This window comes from Terrapene carolina, unplaced genomic scaffold (assembly GCF_002925995.2).
Source record: "Terrapene carolina triunguis isolate 2854851 unplaced genomic scaffold, T_m_triunguis-2.0 Scaffold238, whole genome shotgun sequence".
Taxonomy (NCBI): Eukaryota; Metazoa; Chordata; order Testudines; family Emydidae; genus Terrapene; species Terrapene triunguis.
Genome location: NW_020664589.1, coordinates 6,797,257 through 6,823,248, shown reverse-complemented (window position 1 = coordinate 6,823,248; position 25,992 = coordinate 6,797,257). Strand labels below are relative to the sequence as shown.

Here is a 25,992-nt window from a genome sequence, read left to right as displayed (position 1 = left end):
CCGTTGCCCGCCGCACCGGCCTGGCGCCTGCATCACGTGACGGGGACCCGCTCTTCCCTCGCCCCCGAGGGTCCCCCATCATGTGACAGACACGGGCCGCAAGATGGCGCCGTCCAGTGAGGTGAGTTAGTGAGGGAGGAGGGGCGGTGCATAGCGAGAACCCCAACAAGGGTCCCCTATAGAGTTATATAGGAGCCAAGGGAAGTGTAGCGTGGAGGTGGCTATGGGGGCGCTGCTGTACACGAATGTGCAAGAGCCGAGATGGTTGCTGTAGAGTCCTATAGGTGCCAAGCCCAGGGTAACGTAGGGCTACCGTGGAGTGATAGGGGCTAGGGGCGCTGCGGGGCTCCGTGGCAGGGGTAAGGGTAAGAGGAGTGCGCTGTGGGGTAGCGTGTCTGATACAGGGGCAGGTTGGGGGTGTTGTTTTATATAAGGGCCCATATAGGGTGACCAGATGTCCTGATTTTATAGGGACGGTCTTGATTTTTGGGTCTTTTTCTTATATAGGCTCCTATTACCCCCGACCCCCTGTCCTGATTTTTCACATTTGCTGTCTGGTCACCCTAGGGGTGAAGCTGAACACGAGAAGTATTATAGCGGGAAGGTGAGCCTGTTACGTGCAAGCTCCTGAAGGGGAGGGGGTCACTTTGTCTCTCCTGCACCAAGTCTTCTCCCTGACCCGTAGTTTGCTACTCACTTGGATTTTAATTTGGGTGAGCATCTCGAGTTCAACCCCAAACTCCCTTGTAGGCTTGAACTCGACCTGCTTACCCGAGCGAAAATCTGAGCTGTTGTGCCTCCACTGCTATTTTAACTGGAGGTAGTTAGCCAACCTGAGTAAAGAACATCCCTCTTTTTGCGGGGAAGACATAGCCCTAGTGAAGCCCTATATAAGCCAGTGAGAAAAGACATACTATGGACTTTCCAACAGATGGGAAAGCTGAGTCTTGGGAGCTCAGTGATACTTTGTTTTATACCAGGTGGCTGCACCTTCCAGGTGGAGTGGATTATTTTTTATGCTGTTAGTCGCTTCATTGAACACATAAAATACACTTCTGTCTTCCACAGTGTCTTCACTATAGTGTCCCAAAATACCATAGTGGAAGTTGAATAACAAAGTAGAAAGTGGAGAGAGAAAGAAATTAAGTAGTATAGCTAAGAATGAAATTACGTTTTCTATTTTAGCTGAGATGTGACGTGAGATGAATATCAGAGGTGGAGAGAGAAATTAAATCTGCTCTAGCTGTCAGGAACTGGAAAGAAGAAGTCGTGCAACTAAATGAAAGAACAGGAGGCTTGTACTAACTGAAACAAATATAAAGAGGCAGGACCCATGAGGCAAATAGGGACAAGTCCATGGAGGGCTTTAAAACAAAAAGTGGATCCTGAAATGAGCAAAGAGCATGTGAAGATGTTTGAGTATGAGAATAACATGGTCTGTTCCATATGTGAGCAAGTGGGACCCGCCCTGGCATTTTGGAGTTTGAAGAGCTCATATTTGGAGAAATCATAGAGAAGGGAAAGGCAACAGTTGAGGCAAGAGGAGATAATGATAAAATAGCCCTCATTACACATCTACAGGTCAGTAGTTTTCAAATTACGCTGTAGCTGCATTAAAATAGCAGACATATGTAAATTCATACTTGGGATTTCAGCCTTCTCAAGGTGCTTCACCATCAGAACTGGTTACTTTCCCATTTGGGTGCGGTAGTTAGGTGTCGTTGCTGTAGGGGCTGGAGCTCTTAAATGTCCATGTTGGCCAATAACTGTTCCTCCGCCTCTGGTTTGCATATAGGGGTTTCCCTGCACTCTCCTACTGACAGGTCCTTGCCCCATTTTCTATATCTAGAAACAGACAGAAGTGGGCTGCTCAAAGCCAGTATTGGCCCTGTGTGAAGGAGAATTGTCCCAGATTACTTCTAACCTCAATCAACTCTATGAAATTAATTTTCCTCCCATTGTTTCAAAACTGAAAAATGATTTGTTGGATTGGGGAAAAAATATATTTAGTTTGGCTTGGTTGTATAGCAACAATAAAAATGTATTTGGTTGCCAAAAAATAAATTCATATTTCAGCCCCTGTCAATATAAATTCCAAAAACCTCTAGAGGAAATTCAGACAAGGATTATTAAATGTATAATACTAAGAACAAAACTCTGCATAAACCCACTCTGAAAGGGGGGATTGTCAGTCATCAACATCATCACTTCCATAACCGCAATGGTCGTTGGGGCACCATCACTGATGAGCAATCAACCAATTGTCTTCACCCATGACGATTGTGTGTCAGTGCTTGAGTCTCCGCGAAGTCCATTCCTGTCCACTCTTTTATGTTGTCAATCCATCTCTTCTTCTGTCTACCTCTTCTCTTCCCCTGTACTGTCCCATGGAGGATGATCTTGGATAGGCCAGATGATCTTGTTACATGGCCATACCAGTTCCGTTTACGCTTCTTCACGGTTGTCAGGAGGTCTTCATATGACCCAGCACGTTGGGTGATGACGTCGCAGACCTCTTCATTAGTGACGTGGTCGAAGTAGGATATGCCCAGGATTTTACGGAAGCATCTCATCTCTATTACCTGTATTTTCCGTTCAAGTCCTGCCGTAAGGGTCCATGACTTGCACACATACAGAAAAATGGAGATGACCAGTGCGTGCAGCAGTTTCAGTTTGGATTCCAGGGAGATGTTCTTGTTCCCCAAATTGGCTTTAGCTTTGCCACTGTTGCTGTTGTTTGCGAAGTTCTTGCCAGAATTTCTGCCTTTGATCCTTCATCAGTGATGATTGCCCCCAAATACTTGAACTGTTTCACTGTCTCCAGCTCTCGTCCACTGACAGTGATATGTGAGCTGATCCCATCACATTTGTTTGTCATCAGCTTAGTTTTCTCTGCACTGATTTCCATGCCGTATTCTGCGGCGGTGTCATCCAATAGTTTCACAAGGTTGGCAAGTTCATCTTCGCTACCTGCCAGGCTGTCAATGTCATCAGCAAACCAAAGTTTTGAGATTGTTCACCCCCCCCAATGCTGACACTGCATACGTGATCTTCTAGGGCATCAGTCATTATGCGCTCCAAGTAGATGTTGAACAGTGTGGGTGAAAGAAGGCAGCCTTGCCAGACTCCAACAGTGGTGCGAAACCACTCTCCTGTTGTGCCATTGATGAGAACTGCACTGCTGGCCTTGGCATACAGTTGTTTAATGGTAATAATAAGCTTATGACCAACACTGTACTTCTTTGTGGTTGCCCAGAGAGCTTCATGCCATACTTTGTCAAAAGCCTTCTTGAAGTCAACAAAGACGCGGTGGATGTCCTGCTGGTGTTGTAAGTACTTCTCAAATAGAACATGAAGATTGAAAATCTGTTCTGTGGTACTTCTTCCAGAAGGAAAGCCAGCCTGTTCTTCAGTGATGATATTCTCCGCTTGTGGTTTCAATCTGTTCAATATGACTTTCAACATCACTTTGCTGGGATGGCTCATTAAGCTTAAGGTCCGGTAATTTTGACACAATTGCAGGTTGCCTTTCTTTGGCAGAGTGATGATTAGCGACTGTGTCCATGTGGAGGGCCACTCACTGGTCTGCCAGATCTTGTTGCAGATCTTGGTGAGTACATCTATTACTATTTTTCCTCTGAATTTCATCAGTTCGGCTGGGATGTTGTCAGGGCCGGCTTTAAGCCGATTCCCCAGAATGGGGCCCCGCGCCTAAGAGGGCTCCGCAACGTCCGGGGCTGCCAGCGGAGCGAAAAAAAAAAAAAAAAGCCGCGTCCTGCTTCTTCCCCCTCCCTCCAGGGCTTGCGCCGCCATACTGCTGATCAGCGCAAGCCTGGGAGGGAGGGGTGAGGAGGAGGAATGCGGCGTGCTTGGGGAAGACGCCGGGCCAGGGCTGGGATTTGGGGAGGGATCCAATGGGGCAGTGAGGGGGTGGGGCTGAGGGCGGGGCCAGGGCGGGGATTTGGGGAGGGATCCAATGGGGCAGGGAGGGGGTGGAGTCGGGGCAGAGTTGGGGGGGGCGCGAGACAATTTGCGTCCCGGCGTGGGGCCCCGCACCTGCTAAAGCCGGCCCTGGATGTTGTCAATACCTGTAGCCTTTCCGTTCTTGAGTGATTTCACAGCTGTCTCCACTTCTTCAGTATTGGAAAGTCATCCTCCTCTGTTGAATCTGAGCTATCTAGGACACTAGGATCTCCATTTGTCTGTTGGTTGTATAGATCAGAGCAGTAATTCGTCCACCTATTGATGATGTCCTTTTCTTCTGTAAGACTGTTCCCTTCTTTGTCTTGAATTGCGTTAGCTTTGGTCCATTTCCTTCGTCAGATCTTTTACAATCTGGAAGGCTTGTTTGCTATTTTTATTATTGCTATACTTTTCAATTTTAGAGCATTATTTTTCAATCCATATCTCATTGGCCACCATAATTCCTTTCTTGATATTTCTGCCAATTGCTCTGTATTTATCAGCTCCCTCAGTGCTGTTCTTGTCTCTTTATGTTCTCTTCTAATATCACACATTTGTAGTATTTCGTTTGTGACCCAAGGTTTTGTCTTACGGTGTTTTCCAAGGATGCCCATTGCTGCTTCATTCATTACAGCATTGAGATTGTTGGTCATTGATTGTCAGTACCAAATGTAATAAAATATTATTGGATGGCTCAATTAAGATCACTTTCAGACTGGTACCATGGTGACACCCATAAATACTAGATAAAAATCAGATGGAAAAACAGGATTGTAAATATAAATTTAGTGCATTGATTTTTTTTTTTTTTTTTTGTTACCTCCCTGCTTAAACTCCTCAGAAACAATCTAGAGTTTCAACTCAGGTTATCTAATCCAGTGTATAATGTATGGGAGCGAAAAGGTCAACCCTTGGTCAGCTATTCCATAATAAAAATATGGAAATTAATACCATCAAAGAACTCAAGAGGAATATTAATAGATCAGTCTTGACTTATTTGCAGCCATTATAGCATATCCCATGCAGGAAGCCCATTTTAGGAAACTGTTAAAGAGGGAGAAACATGAATTACCACTTTAAAGGGCCTGATCTTCACATGGTATAACAAAATGTTACTGATGGATCTAGGAGATAAGCCTACCTTTATGGAAAAATGGGAGAAGGATCTAAAAACATATATTCCTTTGGAACAGTAGAAATAGAAAAGCAAAAACCTCAACTACTTGATGTAACCACTAAGGGAAACTACTACAAAATATTTTTTCAGTGGTACCTCACTCCATTTAAGCTCAAGAAAATATATATGTAAAAGTCAAATGCTGGAAAGAATGTGAAGGAGTAGGAACCCATGTCTAACCCCAAAACATCTTCCAGGGCTGGCCCAACATCATCATCTCCATCTCTGGAGATATTTAAGAGTAGGTTAGATAAATGTCTATCAGGGATGGTCTAGACAGTATTTGGTCCTGCCATGAGGGCAGGGGACTGGACTCGATGACCTCTCGAGGTCCCTTCCAGTCCTAGAAACTATGAATCTATAAACTATGAATCTATGAACCTTTCTGCATAGATGGTGGGAATGCCCTAAAATAATGGTATTTTGGAGGAAAGTAGCATATAGAATTTTCAAAATAACTAAAGTTAGGCTACCCACAGAACCTATAGTGATTCTATTAGGTTACAGTCCAAAGGATGCTATTGAGTCAGGAAAGGCCCTATTGAGAACACATTTGCTACTAGCAGCCAAATGCACGATAGCTGGTTCCTGAAAAAGGACAGATCGCCTAATGCTAGTGACATGGAGAAATAAAGTATTGGAAAGCCTTTCACTGCCAAAAAATGACAGAAAGCCTTATATAAGTAGAGTTTATAATGTGTGGTTACCATGTTTGGAATCTGAACAGACTTAAACACAGAGAAAGATATTAGCCAAATACAAATAGGTCTTTTAAAGGTAACAATTGCGGGTTATGAATAAGATTTGTTAATGCTTGGATGAAAAATCCATGTATGTTGTTAATGACAAAATAACTTGTTTGTTTGTTTGTTAATAATGGCACAGATCTGTGCAGAAGAGACTGACTAGCTAAGGCTGTGAAATGGGCAGGGAAGGCTAGGAAGGGTTCCTTTCAGCAATTGGGAAAGAGGCTGAGGCAAAGTGTAGGGAGAGGATGAGCTGGATAGGAGCAAATGCCTCACCTCAGAATTGTAATGATGCGTAAACCACTCCTTAAGTATCTAAATGTAAATTTACTCAGACTGACTTGGGAGAATATGTATGAACTGTATCTCCAGAACATTTTCTAAAGTAAAATAGAACACTGTGGCCAGTTTTCAGGTTGAGTTTGAGCTGTGTTTTTAGGGTACATGCAAGCTGTCCCTCTGTAACAAACGTAGCCCAGCAGTTCTTCTCTTAGAAACAAACAAACAATTTATTAAGCAGCTTAATACAAAGGTACAGTGGACACTGTGTAGTCCCTTTGTAGGCAGAAATATGTTGTATTTGGTCCCTAGCTACCACTAGAACTGCCAAGATCAACCAAGTTCCAAAAAACAGTGGAATCTGTCCAGTTTAGACCCATGTGACCACTTCTTTTTCTTTATGACTTTGATGTTTTCTCTTGTACTCATATAATGTAAGCCTTATTGCTTATTTGAGAGAACAAACAGTGAGGTAAAGAAGGTGATGCAATAAGTAAAGTCAGTCATAAAACTAATAGCAGATGGAAGGAGAGACACTCTGAGGCAAAGGTGGACAGATGTACATTAAGATGAGTGGAAGTTTGCACAGTAGTCTGGAGTATTTAATGTCCTGTTCCATCACAGAGGCTTTTTCCTCCGAAGTTTTGAGTTTTCTCCATTTGTTTAGAATCTTTTGCCAATACTTATAACTGAATAGAAAGGATCAGCTTGGACAGAAATTCCAAGTTATTTAGTACTACTAAATACTCTAATTAACCAGGGGAGAAAGGTCAGATGGGTTAAAATGCTGGAGAACTGCTATTTTAAAGGGACACTATAGATTTGTCACATTTATGTCTGAATAATTTTACTTACCAAAATTAGAAATAACCCCTAAAATTACTATAACTTGAAAGATTTTGGAGAAAGAAAATACTCTCTCTCTTCGGTTTGTTTATATTATATATATGACAGTGCTTTGTGTAGCGTCAGTTTTCCCTTTTACACAGCAACACTGGAGAGAAAATATTTTTAAAAATAGGACAATGTGACTGTAAATCCACAGAAAATCAGAAGAAAGGAGTTAAAGGCAAGGGGAAGACCTGAAACGACCTTTAACTCTTTTTATTTTAATTGACCAATTTTCAAGTTGACGGTGTCAATTCCTTTTTTTAAAACACGAGTAGCCATTCTACATAATTTTGCTTCTGATTTGTTTTGTGTTTCGGTTAATTTGTACCTTGTGTTTTTTTTTGTTTTTTTTTTTAATTTAATTGGTATGTTTTAAAAGATCAGATGTTGCTTATGGTAGAAACAGTATTGTCGGTTCTATCAATAAAATGATTGCCTATGTAAGATGCATATTTTCATCTCTTCTTTAATATTTATTTTATATAGCACCATGGCATGTGGGTGCATTAATTTCACTTCATTCTGTAACAAACTCATCACCAAGCTCTTCTGTCTTTGTCTAACTTAACAGAGATGTCCAAGTGCCCTTTCCAGTGCAGTTCTTGTGAGTGCTGCTATTTAGTACTTGCATACACTCCTTGCAGAATATAAAGCATTCCCTCTATACTTTTAGGAGAGAGAGGAAAAATCTGGCACTGCAATAGAAGTATTTAGTATTTGCATGTGAATAAAAGTACTGTGAGATTTGGCTATGGCATTGCAAGCTGAGTTTTCTGATTCTTGAAAGCAGTAGAAAATGCTGGTTGACTTATTTCCATCCTGATTTTATTTTTCTCGTGACAGGAATCAAAGCTTTCAGCTGAGCTTCAGAAAATAAATAATGAGGAGGAGGCCTCAGGTATACTAGTAGTCTCTTTAATTTTATTATTTTGTTTATTTTTATAGGCGTTGCAGTAGGATGAAAGTGAACTTTTACTAATGGACCAAGGACTGTATTGAAAATTTTGGAATCTGACAGTTGTAAAGATTCTGAAACCACAGGATGCCGCTGACTGGAACCATGTTAAACAAACCAGTGCTTTTGGAATCCCTGATTGTGTTCATCATTGTGTTGTGTGTGCACATGGTAGTTGGGGACCGGTATTCCTGGTGTGCTATTGCTCTTGCTGTTCAGGCTTTTTATGTCCAATTTAAATGGGACCGTCTACTCCGACTGGGTGGGGCCGTATTCCAATTTCGAACGACAGCTAACAGTGGCCTCCTACCAGCTAGTATGGTCATCCCACTCCTGGGGATTGTGATGAAGGAGAGATGCAAGGCTGCCGGCATTGTGTACTTTGAACGTTTGGGCATAGTTGTGGCCTCCATGGGCATGGTGCTAGCCCTCTTCCTATCTGTAATAGCAGTTGGCATCACAAGGCCTGTGCCAACTAACACCTGCATACTTTCAGGCATTGCTGGCAGTATAATCCTCTATACCATGAAGTATTCTTTAACTGTTTCTGAAGTGATAGAGGTTCTGGAAGTGCTGCTTATTTTTGTCTACCTCAGTATGATCTTGCTCTATCTGTTGCCTCGATGTTTTACTCCTGGGGAAGCATTACTAGTCCTTGGGGGTATAAGTTTCATCCTCAAACAGCTCATTAAACGCTCACTGAACGTGATAGAGGGCAGAGCGGATCCTGTAGACTTCATCCTTCTAGTGGCAGTGGCTGGGGTGGTCCTTCTGGGGATTTTCTTCACTGCTCTCTTCTTCTTCATGGATTCAGGAACCTGGACATCCTCTATGTTTTTCCACATGATGACAGCAGTGCTGGGACTGGGGGTCCTCATGCCTTGGCTTTACCATCTGATCCGAAGAAATCCCTTGCTCTGGCTGCTCCGGTTTCTGGTTCAGACACAGACAAGAGTTTACCTCCTTGTGTACTGGACCCTGTTGGCTGCCTCTGCGTGCATGGTGGTTCTTTACCAGAATTCCAAGAGATCATCTGAATCTAAAAAGCACCAAGCTTCAACCATCACCAGAAAATACTTTCACTTCATCGTGGTGGCTACTTACATCCCTGGGCTAATTTATGACCACCAGCTTCTCTACATTGCTGCAGTGCTGTGTCTGGTAGTGTTTATCCTTTTAGAGTACGTACGATACTTCAGGATCAAGCCATTTGGCCAAACACTCAGGCACTTGCTCACTCTCTTTTTGGATGAACGAGATAGTGGACCTCTGATCTTGACTCACATTTACCTACTTGTTGGGATGTCCCTGCCAGTGTGGTTGTTCCCCAGGCCTTGTGCTCCGAAAGGTACCCTATCTGGGGCAGGAGCATTGGTTCCCTACTCTGGGGTACTGGCAGTAGGGGTGGGAGACACAATAGCCTCAATTTTTGGCAGTACAATAGGGGAAATCAAATGGCCTGGGACAAAGAAGACATTTGAAGGGACAATGACTGCCATCTTTGCTCAGATCATTGCTGTGGCTCTTATTCTGATCTTTGATGGCAGGGTGAACCTGAACACCAGCTATGCCTGGATTTTGGGGTCCATCAGCTTAGTTTCCCTTTTGGAAGCCTACACTACCCAAATAGACAATCTGCTCTTACCTCTCTACCTCCAGATACTGCTCATGGCTTAGAGACATTGCCAGGAACAGACACTTCCTTTCTAGCTAGGGGTGGTAATGAGCCATGCATCCCTGCTGAGAGCTCAGTAGAGCCAGTTTGGTACGAAATGCTATATTTGGTATAGCGGGTAGAACAGCTAATGACAGAAAGGAAATAGTTCTTCAACTCTTAATTTACAATAAAAGTAAAGGCTTCTGTTTGTTTTTTGTTTGTTATTTAATAGCTAAAGCAGCACTAACTGTTGCATCCTCTCAGAGGAGTAACAGGAAACCATCCACATGATACTGTGATTCGTAGACCTGGTGATGCTGAATTAGATATACAGTCATAGTGATTTTGTTTCCAGGTCTCTCCTGGATGCACTGAAGCAGAAGGGGTGGGAAAGGTGAGTTCACTAGAAGGGAACAGATGGGGTCATTACATTTTCCTGGTTTTGCTACCTTAGAAGTTTGAAATAGACACGGTTCACCAGATGTATGTAGTGGTATTGTAGCCATATTGGTCCCAGGATGTTAGTGAGACAAGGTGGGTGAGGTAATATCATTTATTGGACCAACTTCTGTTGGTGAGAGAGACAAACTTTCGAGCTACACAGAGCTCTTCTTCTGGTGACCTCAAGAAGAGTTCCATGTAGCTCCAAAGCTTGTCTCTCTCACCAACAGAAGTTGGTCCAATAAATGATATTACCTCACCTACCTTGTCTCTCTGTTCATCAGCGCAGGCTCCTACAAAGCTTGTGCACTGTATTGGCTTGCCACCGGGTTGAGTCCTGGTATCTTGTATTATTGCCCATGTGAATTCTGCCTCTTTCAATAAAAGCATGCTGTTGCAGTGAGGGTGTGCACCACCTGCAGCATAGGATCAAGTTGTATGAAGACTGCCACGTCATCTCTCATTTCCTGTTACAAAATTAGAAGACCTCTGCCAACTAGAGTGAAAACAGCACTAATGCTTATTCTGTTTAAAGTAATTTCAAATACCGAGAATGTCAAACTTAGTTTATTGGAAGAGCATGGATAGATGGGATTGCAGGGTGAAAACAATAGCCTTTGTGGCTAAAATTTTGATTTACTTGCCAGTTCTCTGGAATAAACCAAGTTCTACCTTTTTCATGCTCTTGATCTCTTGAACAAAACTTGCTTTACATGTGAATTTTTTTTTAAAGCTACGTTAAAAAATTAATCTCCATTGAAAAGAGTCCCATTTCCAGATACAATTTTAAAGAGAGATTAGGTTAAAACTCCTTTAAAATCCTTTCCTGTATTACTCGTAACACATTAGATTATTAAAACAAAGTATTTTAACAATCCAGTGTGTTTCTCTGCTACTCATACAGTTTGATTTACTTCTTGCATTTCTCTCAGATTGAACAAAGAAAATCACTGAAGTCAGTTTCACAGCTGTTTATAATAAGTAATGTTCTGGTTTTCATATAGGCACTAGTACAGGCTGCAGTGTTTGGTTTGTAAATCATTAGGAGGGTTGAGGGGGGGACATTTAAATCTGGACAAATGGTTTTCATTAAAAATCATCCATAAAAGTATTTCTATTAAAATGTAAATTCAGGAGCAAAACTACCTGCTGCTGCCCCTTTAATTAGGATCAGAACTCAGTACAATTGAAACAATTCAGTTTATAGCCAAAAAACCTTTCCATTTCTGTATATTTAATCCTTTGAAACATTTCTACTTCTAGGAATCCTCTCTCATTGGCATGCAAAACTGCCATTAGGACCAGATTAAGCTGATTTGTATCCTGCCTCTTCCACCCTCCCATGGAGTACCTGGTTAGGATATTTGCTTGCAAGAACTCTTGTCCAGGGAAGTTGATTCTGGTCCCTGCTACAGCATCTTTATGACATTTCTGCTGTGTAAAGGGGCCACAGCGGTTCCCTGGGGCAGAACCCCGTCCCCAGCCCTAGAGCAACATAGGGGCAAACTAGGCAGCTTAGCACCATCCTGTGCAGCCCCAAGTTTGGGACTGGGAGTGTACTGGTGTGAGCAGGAGGACTGGCCAGAGAGCATTGTGTGCTCTGGTTATTCTCTGCTGCCGCGTCAGACCACCTCCAATCATTCTGGGATGCACTGGCCCCTGGAACAACCGAGAGAGTATCACATTTGCCCACCCTCCTCCAACCCTCTTGGCCTTCTCTTTCTGGACCATGCCTCCTGAGACACACAGCACAGAATCTGTCCTCGGACTTTAAGAACGGTCAGAAAATGACTGCGATTAACAGAGCAATAGGCTGTGAGGCACTGCTCCAAGGAAACAGCCCTGGAGAGATGGATGGTGCAAGAGTACAGTGACCCTTAGCAACAGTGAATCCAACATGCTGCACAGCTTAGTAATTCTCACGTTCTAGCGAGACCGAGTAGGACATTCTTTCTACATCAGTCTTCAAATCACATTGAACAGAGCACAGAAGGGAAAGGAGAGATGAACCAACTTTCTTACCAGGAAAATGCTACTTTAAAAAAAAAATTAATTAGAAAGGTGGGGTCTTTTTCCCACAGTAACTAAGAAAAAGCTTTAGCTACCACCCATCCTGTGTTCTGCACTTGGTAACAGAGCATTCAGCTGAAGGTTGATATAACATTAAAGCCATAAAACAAAGCACCAGAACTGAAGGTTGCTCTGTCCCCTGCTTATTGACATCAAAACAAGGTCTGAAAAAGGTAGGAAAGATCAGACTCTTGTTTCTAATAGAAGCCTTGATGAATCTGAGCAAGATTACCACTGTTATCCCTACCCAGCCTAATCATTCCTGCTACTGCAGTGATTTCAGATGCATCAAGAAATCCTGTTTGACCTACAGAACCTATTTTAGCTGCTCAGTTTAAAACTGGCACTCTTGTTCCACCAGCAAAGTCCCAGCCCTTACTTAAGAGCCATTTTTACCATAAATAAACACAATTTAATCTATTTCTTCATTGCAATTGGCATTTGAGACAAATACCAGAGGGAGGCATCATGCTTAAAAAGTAATGTAGCAATAAGGCTTGACGCCATGTGTCGCAAAAATCCATTTCTAACCTGCTTTAATCTGATACAGAGCCTGAGACAATAGGATGTCTTGGGTCATTCAGTCCATTGCTCCTGCAACAATGCAAGATCATCTGCACTATTTTGTTTTCATCTAGTCTATGAATACCATTGAGGGTGTCTGTTCTGTTGGCAGATTATTCTATTCAAGTGACCTCTTAGAAACTGTCTAAAGTTCTTCTGTGTATTATTTTCCCAAGTGTATTAAATATCAGTCCATTGATATATTTTGCATAGGAACCCCATATAGTCAGGTACAGCTGTCTGTCTCTCTCTTTTTAAGGTAGATGGCTTTCACCAACTGGAAATGATAATGCTAGTGCTATTTAAAATAAGCAAAACATCTAGTTTTCATTTAAGATAAAGGCTTAACATTAATTTCTATAGATGACTTTAAAACGTTTAAATCAAGTTGAAATGCTGAAGGGCTCTATGCATTAATTTTAGCAATAAAACCCTGCCTTGATACTAAGGGTTTAAACTGATCCACAATACATGCTCTTGCAATTTCTCTGAACACAAAATTCACCCATGGAGACTAATTATTAATAAAACTTACTACTGCTACTCAATCTTTTTTCCTGTTTTTGTTATATTTCCATATATGTTTCTAGAGCTTCTGCTGCCTACATAATCCCATTTGTAATGTTGCCACCACAGTTTTATCCACCTTCCAATCCCCCCTTCCTCTAGTCTGCATGTTGCTTATATTGTCTCAATGTTTGATAGCTCAGCTTTAAAATATAAAACTGATATTACGCATTCAAAGGATAATAAATAGGAGGGAATGTTGTTTAGAGGGTAGAGCATGAGAATCAGGACTCCGGGGGTTTTGTTCCCAAGACTGCTATGTGATCTGGGTAAGTCATTTAGAACTAAATGGTGAAGCCCTTGTACATGTTAGTGAGCACTTACTCAAGTAATTGGGACTGCTCCCATGAGTAAGGGCTCCACAATCAGACCTACTCCTGCTTTGTGCCTCAGTTTACCCATCTGTAAAACTAGATTAATACCTCCTAGAGGTGTTGTAAAGCTTCATTATTTGGTGTCTGTAAAGCATTCAGATCTGTGGTGGGAAAGTACTGGATAAGTGTGAAGTACTATTGTTCCCTGTCACAGTGAATTCAATAACTGTGAACTAAATTACTTGAGCATCCCTGTAATGAGCTGGGAAGTTGGCTTTTGTGGGTGTGTCAATTATATAATATACTGGTGACGTGAAAATTTATGAAGCGTATTTCCAGTCTTGTGTATGGATACTTCAAAGAGTAGCTGTTCTCTCTGTATATATTAAAAAAAAAAAACCACGTAAATCCTTCATTTGTTATAAAATATATTCCACTGAAACTGTGAAGAAAAGTCCTGTCTCTCTTCATTTAATAAGTCTTCATAGATTTGCTGAAAAAAGTTAAAGTTTGACTATTCAGTGATAGTAATAGAAGGGTACGTAGGAACATAAAATGGACTTTGTCACTTTATTTAAATGAGGTTATTTAGAATATTCAGATATGTGGGCTGCATTACATCAATGATACTTCCTAGAAGGGTGAAGTTATGTGCTCTTTGCTAGCATCCGTTCTGCATGCTGGGAGTTAAAAGCATAATCACTGTATGTCTTTACCCTTATGTGTTGTAGTCTAACACTTTTTGGAGGTTTCAGAGACTGTCATCTTCAGACAACAGAGAAATTATGTTTGCATTATTTTTATTCTTGATATTCCCACCTCTCATTAACTTCAATAGGCATCAAAAGTTACTCAGTTCTCCTATAAAATGTATGCAGTAAAGGTTTACAAGTCTAGGGATTGTCTTATCTCCTCACATACCACTCCCCAGTAACTCTTACTTAGCATTTTAAAAGGAGAAATAAGAAATTTAGGCTCCCTGCTTTGGTCTGCCTATTCTAGACTTTTCTTTTACTCTATTGCTGTTTCAGCAGGGTAGGTTTTAACTTTTTTGTGGTACAACAAACCCCTCTACATAACCTCCAAAAGACTCTGTACACCTGAGGGTAATACAACAGAGATGGAATAAACATAATAAAAATTTTCCTGGCTTGGGTTGTACAAGGGGAAAATACTGAGATTTTGAGTATCCTGAAAAGGAGGTGCCTCTCAGCGGGTCCCACAATTGAGGTACAGTGGCCTCTTAATAGTCAGTTCATATGACTAAAGAGATTTCCCCATCAAAAGGAGTCTTTAGGTGACTGTTCTCACTATGAGTAGAGTACACGTAACACAGATGCTCTGAGCAAGGCCAGCGCTGGACGAGTGTGGATGAAGATTCTTCTGTCATGCACACCAGCTGAAGCTACTCCTGGGCAGAGGACACACGAATATTGGGAGATGAGAGCAGGGGGTGAAGTTGTATCTGAAGAGAACAGCAGCAGGTGGCTTAGAAAGATGAATGGAGTCTACTCACTGGATCAACCATTTGACTCCAATGGCTAATGTTAGCTTTAGGTGTAGAGAGGAGGAAAAGGCAGTTCAGGAGTTGGCTGAAGCCTGAAAAGAGAAGAGAAAACACTTAAGTAAAAACTGAATTCCAGAATCAGCCCCAGATCTACCTGACACAGAATCAGTTCTGGCTTAGGTACCACTGATGCAGAAATGAACAGTTCTGATGGGAAGCCTTTAACAGGAACTTCCTCAGATCCAATCCAGTATGTCCAATCTCTTGCTACAAGAGGAAACTCTACAAAACTCTTCACGTCCCTAAGCAGAGATTCACATCTTGGTTTTCCACCTGCATTCATACCTTTTACTCTTTCCCCAGTGCGTTTTACCTCTTTCCCCAGTGCGTTTAATTACTTTCTTCTAATCTAACTCTGTACCCAGAGGGTGCTTCAGACATAGGTTGCATACTTCTGTAAGGAGAAGGGGTTTTGTGATCAAAACACAGGACCAGAACCTATTCTATTCCCGACTGTGCTACAGATACCATGTATGACCCTGAGTAAGTCATTTAACCTCTGTCAGATGTATGCATTTTATGCTTTCATCAGTATAATCATTATGAAAGCTTCAGTTTAGGCTGGGAGGATCATATTCTTCATTGTTTATGGTACTTTCTTAAAAGGGATTGTTCTCCTATGCTGGCCTCCAGGAGATCCTTGCCTGTCATTCTGCAACTCTATTACTGAAGGAAGACTTGCACAAAGAGACAGTCTCTGTATGTGGCAGGAATCAAGCTGATCCTGTTCTGTGGCAGTAGGGAATTAACATCCCTCCAGGAGAGAGAAATACTATGAGCTTAATGAATGGTTGTAAGGCTCTCTGCTGCACCTTTGCTGGAGGACCTTACAGCGCTGTTATAATATGGCTAGCAGAAAAACAATCCTTTGCTTCACAGGCCAGGGAAATTGTCCTGGGAAACTACTATTGACACTGGTGTTCAAAGCTGGAGCTAGCACAGTTCTGAGCCATGTAGAGGGAACCTAGTTGTGTGTATCACTCTGTAGGTGTAACACAAAAATGGGGTGATAAGAGCTGGGGTTGCTGGGTGAAAAAAAGCTTCTTAAATGGTTACAGCTTTAAAAAGCCTCCAGTTTCCAGCAGGTTTTTTTTTTTTTTTTGCTACTGAATGATCTCTGTATACCAGTTCTCTTTGTTCCAGCTGGTGTCTTTGGTCTCCATCAGATGGAAAGTGTACACATGGCGGGACCACTCTGAGCTGTTCAACTCACTCTTATGGACAACTTCTCCATGGATAAGAATGAGGCCACCTGTTTGAAATAAACACACATCTGTCTTTCCTTTTGAACATCTCCTTCCTCTGTGCCATACAAGAGGAGCTGGTGCTGTCTTTGAAAGGTTTGTCATGATAACGAGACAAAAGTCAGACTTGGGAAATACAGCCCATTGATTCCTATGGTAAGAATTTGTTTGGAAAAACTCCAGGAACATATCATACTGTTGCTTTGGTTCTACAAGATCCATTTCTTTCATTGTGGACTCTTCCCTTTGGGAGCAGCTGGGGCATCAGGCCTGCATTGGCAATACATCATTGCATTCCCTCTGGACCTGTGGTTTAAACTGAACATGTGTCACTGCGTCTATCTCTCTTGCATTTTCACTGGTTCTACAGATGAATCTTTACCTTTGCGGATGGGCACAGGAATAAACTGGCTATCTTGATAAGTTCGCTCAGAGCCGATGAACTGTGTGCATGGTATGGTTCCTGGCGGGGCTCGGACCATTCTACGTGTGAGGCCATCTGCAATCCCACAGTAGACAAAACTTTTTTTAAAAAAATTAATAAATCATTTAACCGGGCAGTAAATAAACCCCTGTGTTAAGTTTCAATTTTAGACTATTTAATCCATCAAATAACAAAAGCTTGATCAAGTTTAATAATCAAAGATTAATCAGCACAATACAAAAAGGAAAGAGTTAATACTTTACCAGTCTGGAAATAATGCTTTACAGAAAGGACATCTTCACTCTGTTCCAAAGCATTAACTCACTTCTCCTTATATTTATACCCCGTTTCTCATGCACAGGAAACTCTTTAAATGTCTTTATTTCATGATGAACCCTACTTTTCCTTTCCTATGCATTTTGCACCTACTGTCCAAGATTCTTGGGTACCTGCACCTAATTAGTTTAACAATCTTGCATCAATTATAATAGTTGCTTATTCCTTTAACAAAGCTCAGCATAATATTTTGTGCTTAATAATCTCTACATATGCCAATCATAGCCTCTGCACTGACTGGAAAACTTAAACCCCTCATTACATTATCTATGCCCTCCATCGTTTCATTAATGAAAATTCTTTCCTTGCTCATTTTCTCTTTTCCTTGGGAAAAGATGAAGGTTTACCTGGTGGTACAGAAACTCACACTGCCTTTTGTCTGCTTTCTCATCTGTGCCCTGGCACATATTAACAAGTGCTACCCTTATCTGCAAAAACATGCAGTGCTTTCTGAGCAGAGTCCTCCACTCACGCAAAACACATCTTTGGCACTGTTCTCCTTTCTGTAACAGTACAGATGTTTAACTGCAGCTACAGAGCCATATGCTGAGTTTAGATACAAATTGTGATTACAACAAAGTGCAAAGCTTTATGATTTCTCAGGGAAGAATGTCTTTTGCTTGATTTTTTTTTTTAATTAATTTATTTTTAAGAGAGACCTGAGGATCGTACCTGTTTTAAGGCACATTAAAGTTTGAGATGAAATGGATAAACAGTTCCCCTGGAGCTAATTAGTTCCCATGCTAGACATATACAAAATATACTAAGTGTAAAATGTGCACCAATAGTTAGAGGCCCATGGCAACTTCCATCTGTCGAGAAAAAGAGGATACACACATTTTATTTTGATTTGGCCTGATCTATGTGTTGCCATAGTCCACTGGTCGCTCTCTGATCTCTTGGACGCTATCCAGTTCATTCTTGTTTTCCATGTTTGCTGAATTTTAGACCAGTGTTGGGGGGTTGGGGGGGGGGGTGTGTAAGTGCAAGATTTTTATTCTTCCTCCCCTTACACAGAGCAAGCTGGGGTAGCAATATTCTTAGTCTTGACCCAGGACAACAGAAAAGGTTAATGGGTATATATCCTGAAGGGATCTGTGTTTAAAGCTGGGCGATGGGGGTGTCAATATAAATAATATAGTGCAGCATCAAAGTTTTATTAAAGAAACAAAAATGAGCAAAGTGGTTTCACTGTGCTTATCCCTAACCTGAGGGAACCTGGAGAAACTGCTCCTTCCAGCCCAGGTCAGGGTGGAGAAGCATTTTCAAAGCTGCTGTAGGAAGCTCTGGAATGAAGTAAGGGTCTGTAGCACTGCAAAGAAGACACTCTTTGGAAGGATCAAAGAGTAGTTGTAAAGGACTCAAATCTTGTTGAACAAGGAAGGGTCAGATACTTGCTGAAGGAAGTTACTCAGTAATAGTAAATTGAAAGGATTTCAGGAACACCAGCAGTGGATCCTAATATTGCAAGGTCTGGATTTAATAAGTAAAAATTCAATAAGATTGTGGGTACCACTATCTCTGTACTTTAAGCAGATTGTATGGGTATAGTACAGCATTAAACTTGGGCATTTGGTGTCAGAGTCAGAAATAATGTCAAGTTTTGATTTCCAGGAATGTTTTTGGATTAAAATCACAGAACCTTGGTCTAGTGACCAGCAGCAAAGGAAATGAGTCATTTGAGCCAGCCTGCTAAAAGTGGGATTATGAATTTGGCCCCTAAAAGTACAAAGGGAATGATGTTGCTTTAAACAAAGGTTCCCTAAAGCATGATGGTATCTCCACTAGCTGGATGCGGCCATGTAACCACTGTATGATTCAGAGGACACAGTACAATCTGTGCTACTTTCCACCCATAACCAGGAGAAGAGGGTACATTTTAGTGTATGGCAGAATAATATGAACCTTACTGGTGTGAGAGCCAGGGATGAACCATAGACAGCTGTTCTCCTGTGTGGCGTTCTCCAGAGCTATCCAGAGGCCCAGAACCCTGCCCAGCGGCTCTGTGTACAGAAATGTGGCATCCTGGTGTGGTCTCACTGAAACCAACAGACACCTGGTTACCTTACATTTTAAAGATTGTTGAATTAAGAGTAATGGAGGATCTATGGGGCTTTCCCGCCTTTCCTTTCTCTGCCCTCTTGTGACTGCAGTATGAATCCTACTAGAAGTGACAACAGTGAGTATGCATGCTCCTGACAGCGCTGGCTTCCATTTCAGCCAAGTCACAGGGACGCAGAAGTTCACTGGCTGCGTGCATGCTACTACCACCAGCTTCCACAGACAGACAGACAAACACCATCACCTGGAGAATCTCACCTCAGTAGAGGTGGGGGTGGGTGAGTATATCTATTGATAGTGTGTGGGGAGAGACTGATACTGTCCCCTTCCTAATAAGTTCTCAGCTCATGGTCCCATTTATTCTAGGGGGAGTACAGCAAGGATAACTTATTCCAAGTCACATTTGAGGCTTATGGGAATTACTTTGGTTTACAGCAATCCCTGAAAGACAAGGAAACTTGACGTAGAGTTAGGAAATTCCCCCAATCACTTGTCCTTTCCCATCTCCCTGACATCTTACTTCTTTGGAAATCTCAAGTGTGTTGTGAGAGTCGGCCCCTGTTGCAATCATAACACATGGGACTGGGTCACCCTTCAACCTGGTGAGGATGTAAGTTAGCCCTTTGCCTGCCCATACAGAAACAGAAAAGAACCCTGGGTGAGATTTTCACTCTCCATCCCCAGTAATTTCTAACGGGAACTGGGCATCCAAACCTTTAGGTAGTGTTGAAAAATCTCACTGAATGACCAGTTTGTGCCACCTCTCCTGTTACTTGAATTCCCTTCCTCCAAACCTTGGTATCTGTACATAGTATCTGCAGCCTAGTACAGACGTAGTATGAATTTTACCTTCACCACCAATGCCAGGTTGCTGGAAGAGGAAAAAGAGAGAGAAAAGGAGAATGTTAAACTGGAAAATAGGAAAATGGCTTCTTTCATGAGTAAATAGGAGATTGGGGTTACTGTACCTTGAAGATATACATGCTCTGGACAACCACTGGTTTCTCAAAGCCCAGTTTTCTTCCCAACTCCTGTGGAACATCCCAAAGTTATAACACTGCAGTTCTTTGCTCAGTATTTAGTGAATGCTTGCTGAGAATTTTTATAAATCCTTTCATGAGGAGAGGGCTCATCCTTCTGAGCATACAGTTTTGAAACTAAACGATCACATAGTTGAGTTCTTTCAAGTGACTTAAGCTACTGCTCACCTGCACTTTGGAGGAGTGAGTGATTTGCTTGAAGATGGGATCATAAGCATGCAAAGCTGAGGGAAAGAAATTGTCACTTAGTGAAAATTCTAGAACTCCTTTCCAGAAGGGACCCTTTAAACTCTGAGGAAACACAATGATGGGTATTACATTCTGAAGGGAAAGACTGCAGTCTGTCAGGCTCAAACTGCATCCCTCTCAGGAATCAGTTTAGTGTACACAGTGCCCATCATCATGTCTGCCCTGTTCCTTTTGCTAAAATGGCTGGGTTAGACAAATTCCTTTTGTTTCAAGCTTTTTGTATGGATTTAAATTAGGCAAAATGTTTCATCAGATGGTGATAACACAAGTACTGTTGACATTTGCAAATCATATAATGAATTTCTTTAGAGGACAAAGATATAATCAGACTCCTTTACAACAAACTGCGGCTCTATGAAAATAATGGTCTATGACCAAAAAATAGCTTGGAAGAGATTTCTGGCATATGTTCTGAAGGAAAACCAAATAGATTATACAGAGCTCCAGATACTAAGTGCTTAGATATTAGTATGGGGAGCACTATACACAACCCTAAGATAGATAAATACTACGAAGGGGTCGCACAATTTGTTGCTTCTATAGGCTGAACTCAGTGCACGCTCCAGGCATCTCTCCATTCCACTTGCAAGCTCCTTGTGTGATGTTCTCCCGTCCCCTTCTATTTCAGGCCCTCCCTGCAACACCCCTCCAATCTCCCTCCTGCCAGGGTTTCTGAGTGGCCCCCATTTCCCTCCTCCTCCCATACCAGGGTCCTCCATTCTCCCCACATGCCATCAGTTATTTTTGCAATCCCAGTCCCACTTACAACATGCCAGTGGCTCTGTGCGCTCTAATTCCCACCTTCCCCTCCACGCCAGGATCCCGCAATCTCCCACACCAGGAGTTATATGCCCCCCACTCCTCTTCCCACCCATGGCAGTGGCTGTGAGCCCTCTATCTCCCCTTCCTTCCATACGAAGTTCCCCCAATTTTCTCTCCAGCAGGGGTTCTGTGAGCCCCCTATACCAGGATCTCCCATTATTCCTCCCATGCCAACCACTGTGTTCTTGCTCCCCTTTCCCTTCCACACATTATTATTTGTCTGGGAGAGAAGTCTGTCAGGTTGTCAGCATGTTGAACTATAGGGAGAATGGGCACAGTGACAGATGAAACAGACTTGTTATGGCAGAAAGCATTAGTGGGTGCCAACAATCCATTGTTTGATCTATAGACAATACCAGAAGTGCTTGAAGTTGTAATTATGCTAAAGAGATGGCAGGGGCTCCATGTATGCATTTTCCCCCTTTGTTTTCCGATTGTCCTCCAAATCAGTAGGGTTCTGGCAGTGAAAGCCTAGAACGTTCCTGAAAACTTTGTAATTGATCAGTTGTTGCATTCAAAAGTTGTCACATTACAGACAGACAGAAATGCCATCAAGGTGAGCATTGGGCCTCACAAGCGCAGTAAATTATCTGAACATGTCCTTCAGAGTACTACAGTTCTTAGAATTTGAATACAGCATGATGAGAAAATTCTGTACAGATGAAACATGGAGCATCAAATTTTTATCATATGTAAAATTAAGAACTGGGAGCACAAATTCAATGCTCTTTGAATGCCTTAACTTGCTCTAGTGTTTAACTTGGAAGCAAATGCTTTGGATTCAGGATCACTCTTAAAGAGGACAGAAGTTGCTGTTCAGTCAGCTTACTCAACCCAGCAGAGACTGCTATAGAGCAAGAAAGTGGCTAGACAGAAAATAAGTGGATAAATTGCAGAAGAATAGGTCAAAATGAATCCTCCTCTTAGAATTGCAGTTAAGCCTGAGTGAGGAGGATGCTATCTCTGTTTTCTGTTCCCTCTTGAAGGAGCACTTGCAGTACAGCAGAGGACAAAGAGAGGGTGGGAAGAGTTGGGTTTGGTTTTTTTGCGGGGAGGACATTGTTTTCCCTATAGAGACTGCAGGACTGTGAGATCAGATACTGGATTTTCAAGTTTTAATGGAGAAAGAGCTAGGCAAGGTTCCTGCGTTTGTGAGATAAAAATGCTGAACCCTGTTTTCTCTGGGTATTGTTTGAAAACAAAAGGGATACAGCTAGTTCTTTAGCAGCTGGAAGAGGGGAAATAGGACACATTGGAAACCTGTAAGATTGAGAAGCTGCTGGCAATGTCACAGTGAAGAATCCCAGCTTGTTGAGCGCTAGCAGTGTGCTCAGAACAGAGAAGCTAAGATCCTTAGGACAGACTAACAACCTAGATTGGACACAAACAATACAGCTCCAACAATCTGTTGCATAAGAGATACACAAGTTTGAACTTCAGCCAATATAGGTCAATGATTCTTTTTTAAAACTATAAAAGCCTTGTGGTACAAGTGCTTTTGAAAGAGATTTAAATGGGAAATGTGAGGCCTTTTGGCAAAGGACAGGGAGGTTTCCTAGCATGGGGTAACACAGAAGGAAGCACAAATACGAGAGTGGAAGGATTCAAAGGGGGCACAGGAAGAAGCAAACTGGTATGTCCGCAGGGTGAAGCTGAGCAGAGGCTTAGAGTTAAATCTGATGAACTTGAACCTGATGCTGGTGAGGGAAGAGACAGAGCAAGGTTGCAAAGAAGGGAGGCCACAGTGGGAGGAGAGGAGGATTTTTGCAATAATGTTCAGTGGACTGGGGCATGGCAAAAGCAACAGAACAGAGAGGAGGAGGCTATAGTCAAGGCAAGAGAATTTAAATCTATGCGTCTTGTTTTAGTGGTAACAATACCATAGGCAGAGTCCGTGTTTAGCTAGAACATTAACTCAGGAGAGCAGTTTCTTTGTAATGTGCTGGCATTATTCACAATAGCCAACTCTGAAGGAATGCTTAGTTCTGGAAAATACACCCCATATTTTCTCTCCAAAAGCATCACAGCTCAGACATACCATGGCCAATCTTGTTTATAGATTTCTCCTTTGGAACAAGAAAGTCACCTAAGAAACAAAGTGCTGAATTAAAGAGGATGCAACAAAACAAAGAGTAAACAATAGCGCCTAGAACTCCCCTCTCTCCCAAATAATTATTCAGCCACTTTGTCCCTTTAAGAAAGTTCCTGGCTCACTAGCAGATTGCTTATATTTTTTCCCATCCACCCCAAGCCCATTACAGCCGATGGTACATAACTTTTACCTTTTTCATCAAAAACTCCTTTCTCAAAGAAGAATCTGATCTTGTCTCCACTGGTTAGAAAATAATCCGCACTGCCCTGTCAGAGATGAGAGAGACCCAGCAATGATAATATCCTAGAGAGTATATCTCGGTGAACACTTCCAGCAAGGAGATCGTACTTTCCTGCATCTTCTCCCCATCAAGAGAGCAGGAAGAATAAAGTAGAATGAAGACATCAGTAGTTCACACAGAGGCTTTTCACTGTGCTAAACTTCTTGGGCTCCAGCTTGCCCTTTGCAGACAGAAGGGTTTTGGTTTGTGAGAAGTGTTGATTTGACAGCCCTGGAGACTGAGATATTCATTATCCATGGAACCAGTATAGTATAGGTAATAACAATAGAGGCTCTCACAAATTCAGCCCTTTTCTGCAGGGACTCTTCACATTCAGCCTCTGTGACCCATTCCTCTCTGGCCTTTCCTGAGACCACCAACAAAATGTTGCCCAGGGCTGCATCAGAGGCAAGATTGCCGTTCAGCAGTACCTAGCTCTCAGCCTCCTGCTCAGACATGCCTCCTTGCAAGAACAAAACCCTTTTCCCTGAACTGCCTAGTGTTACAAACTAGCCCTTTGCTAGCCACCTCAGGAGTAATTTGAGATTTAGATTGCCCCTTCTCGCCTCTAACTGAAGCACCTATCTGTACCTGTGCCTGGAGCTGTTCCTCTTCGTCGGTGGAGAACTCTGTACGGCAGTGGGGTGGCACATCCATCTTGGCTATAATCTTGTGTATTTGCTCCCTCATGGCATCACATTCTTCTGTGGTGAAAAACTCTTCCAAAACAAGGAAACCATCTTCATGGAACTAGAAGAGAGCACTAGAGTTCAGATGGGGACAGAGTGGCTGGCATTCTATGGTACACTTAAGAGACAGCAGTTATAGTCAATAAAGGTGCACCTCCTGGCTGTCAGTCTTCTTCAGTTAGTGTAATGCACCTTTTCTTGGGCTCTGCATCCAGATGCTAGATCAGACATACATCCTTGGAGATCCTCTCCGCTAGTAGAGATGCAGTAGAGCAAGGTGCATTTTTCATACACTGTACTTCGTATCATGGACTTCTTTTAATGTGCATCTAATAATCTGCATTATTGCCTGACCCTCCAAACACACACAAACCAGCCTCTCTCATTATACAAGTTTTTTATGGATTCATTTAAATAATTTCCTTAATGAGTAATGTTTGTATTCTCACTTTTTTAAAAAGGGAGATTTCTACTGGAAAAAAAATAATAATTCAGTAAGAGATTCACAGGGTGTGGTCAGGGAGAAAGTGATTACAGCTCCTACATGCAGCAGGCTCTAAGAACCAAATGAAATATGCATTTGTTACTGTCCTCATGGCTTAAAACTTTCTTCCCCAAAGGAGGAAACTAACTACTAAGCACAAATTTTACCAAAATGAACAAAGCAGTTTTGTTCTGTTTTAGGATTAGAACAAGATTACTGAGAGGTTGGAAAAAGTACTTGTTCTAAACTTAACTGAGAATGTGTGCTGATTTCTCAGGGGTGATTGATCAATCCCTTATGAAATGAAATTAGCTCTCTGGACATTGCAGACTTGAACCGTTTCCCCTTTATAAAAAAAAACATACAGCAGAAAGGCAGATTTCCAACTTCAAGGATAAGGCTGATAGTTGAGAGAGAGAGACAGAAGGGTGAGAGAGAAGAAAAGAACTCTTCCGATTGGAACTCTGTAGGACAAACCACGTTTCTGGAGCCACTTATAGTCCTAATAAAGTGCTCAGATAATACCGTATACAAAATGGGGTAGACTATCACGTGTTTACAAAACAAATCTCTGCTAAACACAAGTGCTGGTTAACTGGACAGGAATGTGGGTTAGTGAGATCTGTTCCCTTCTCACAAGTAGAGCACTATCAGCTTGTATCTCTCTCTCTCACTCACACACACACACTCTCTCTCTCTCTCTCTCTCTCTCTCTCTCAGCTCGCTGGATGCAGTACTTCCTTGCTCCCTTACCTGTTGGATCTGTTCTTCCGTTACAAACGCCATTGCAGAGTCACACTCACGGTGATCACGTCAGTGCACTGGAATTCCTCCAGAGCCCTGCACAGCTAACGCCCCCGCTCCATGTGATCTTTTCAACACCACGTGATAAAGCAGGGGCGGGCAAACTTTTTGGCCTGAGGGTCACATCGAGTTTCTGAAATTGTCTGGAGGGCCAGCTAGCGGAGGCTGTTCCTCCCCAAACAGCCAGGTGTGACCTGGCCCCCGCCCCCATCCGACCCCCCTGCTTCTCACCCCCTGGGACTCCTGCCCCATCCAACCCTCCCTGTTCCCTATCCC

General features: G+C 42.3%; 2 protein-coding genes across 5 annotated transcripts; one reads left to right on the top strand and one right to left on the bottom strand.

Moving 5' to 3' along the window:
* The first annotated feature begins 89 nt into the window (after window positions 1-89).
* On the top strand, window positions 90-10,218 carry DOLK (dolichol kinase). Of its 2 annotated transcripts, XM_024192903.1 has the most exons (3): window positions 93-121; window positions 1,186-1,581; window positions 8,002-10,218. In XM_024192903.1, exon 3 carries the CDS (start codon window positions 8,099-8,101, stop codon window positions 9,686-9,688), a length of 1,590 nt encoding a protein of 529 aa, XP_024048671.1. In that variant the 5' UTR covers window positions 93-121; window positions 1,186-1,581; window positions 8,002-8,098; the 3' UTR covers window positions 9,689-10,218. The 2 variants fall into 2 exon arrangements, with proteins under 2 accessions (XP_024048672.1, XP_024048671.1); XM_024192904.1 differs by lacking the exon at window positions 1,186-1,581 and having other exon boundaries at window positions 90-121.
* Window positions 10,219-14,175: 3,957 nt separating this feature from the next.
* Window positions 14,176-25,769, bottom strand: PHYHD1 (phytanoyl-CoA dioxygenase domain containing 1). 3 transcript variants are annotated; one of them, XM_024192990.1, is made up of 11 exons: window positions 25,666-25,769; window positions 24,331-24,489; window positions 23,650-23,725; window positions 23,406-23,453; window positions 20,465-20,520; window positions 20,225-20,287; window positions 20,106-20,127; window positions 19,106-19,234; window positions 16,818-16,934; window positions 16,317-16,443; window positions 14,176-15,223 (listed from the first exon to the last, which is right to left on the bottom strand). In XM_024192990.1, the coding sequence occupies exons 1-11, from the start codon at window positions 25,696-25,698 to the stop codon at window positions 15,178-15,180; spliced, it is 876 nt and encodes a 291-aa protein (XP_024048758.1). In that variant the 5' UTR covers window positions 25,699-25,769; the 3' UTR covers window positions 14,176-15,177. The 3 variants fall into 3 exon arrangements, with proteins under 3 accessions (XP_024048758.1, XP_024048760.1, XP_024048759.1); XM_024192992.2 differs by lacking the exon at window positions 16,317-16,443; XM_024192991.1 differs by lacking the exon at window positions 23,406-23,453.
* Window positions 25,770-25,992: the final 223 nt, after the last annotated feature.

What these genes read in the sequence shown, in the direction of transcription:
- DOLK (XM_024192904.1), top strand. Translation starts at nt 8,099, where the DNA reads ATGCCGCTGACTGGAACCATGTTAAACAAACCAGTGCTTTTGGAATCC.
- PHYHD1 (XM_024192990.1), bottom strand. Translation starts at nt 25,698, where the DNA reads ATGGCGTTTGTAACGGAAGAACAGATCCAACAG. An exon ending in CGGAAGAACAGATCCAACAG is followed by an intron (nt 24,490 to 25,665) that starts GTAAGGGAGCAA and finishes GCTCTCTTCTAG; the next exon opens with TTCCATGAAGATGGTTTCCT. An exon ending in AGGAGTTTTTGATGAAAAAG is followed by an intron (nt 23,454 to 23,649) that starts GTAAAAGTTATG and finishes TTTGTTTCTTAG; the next exon opens with GTGACTTTCTTGTTCCAAAG.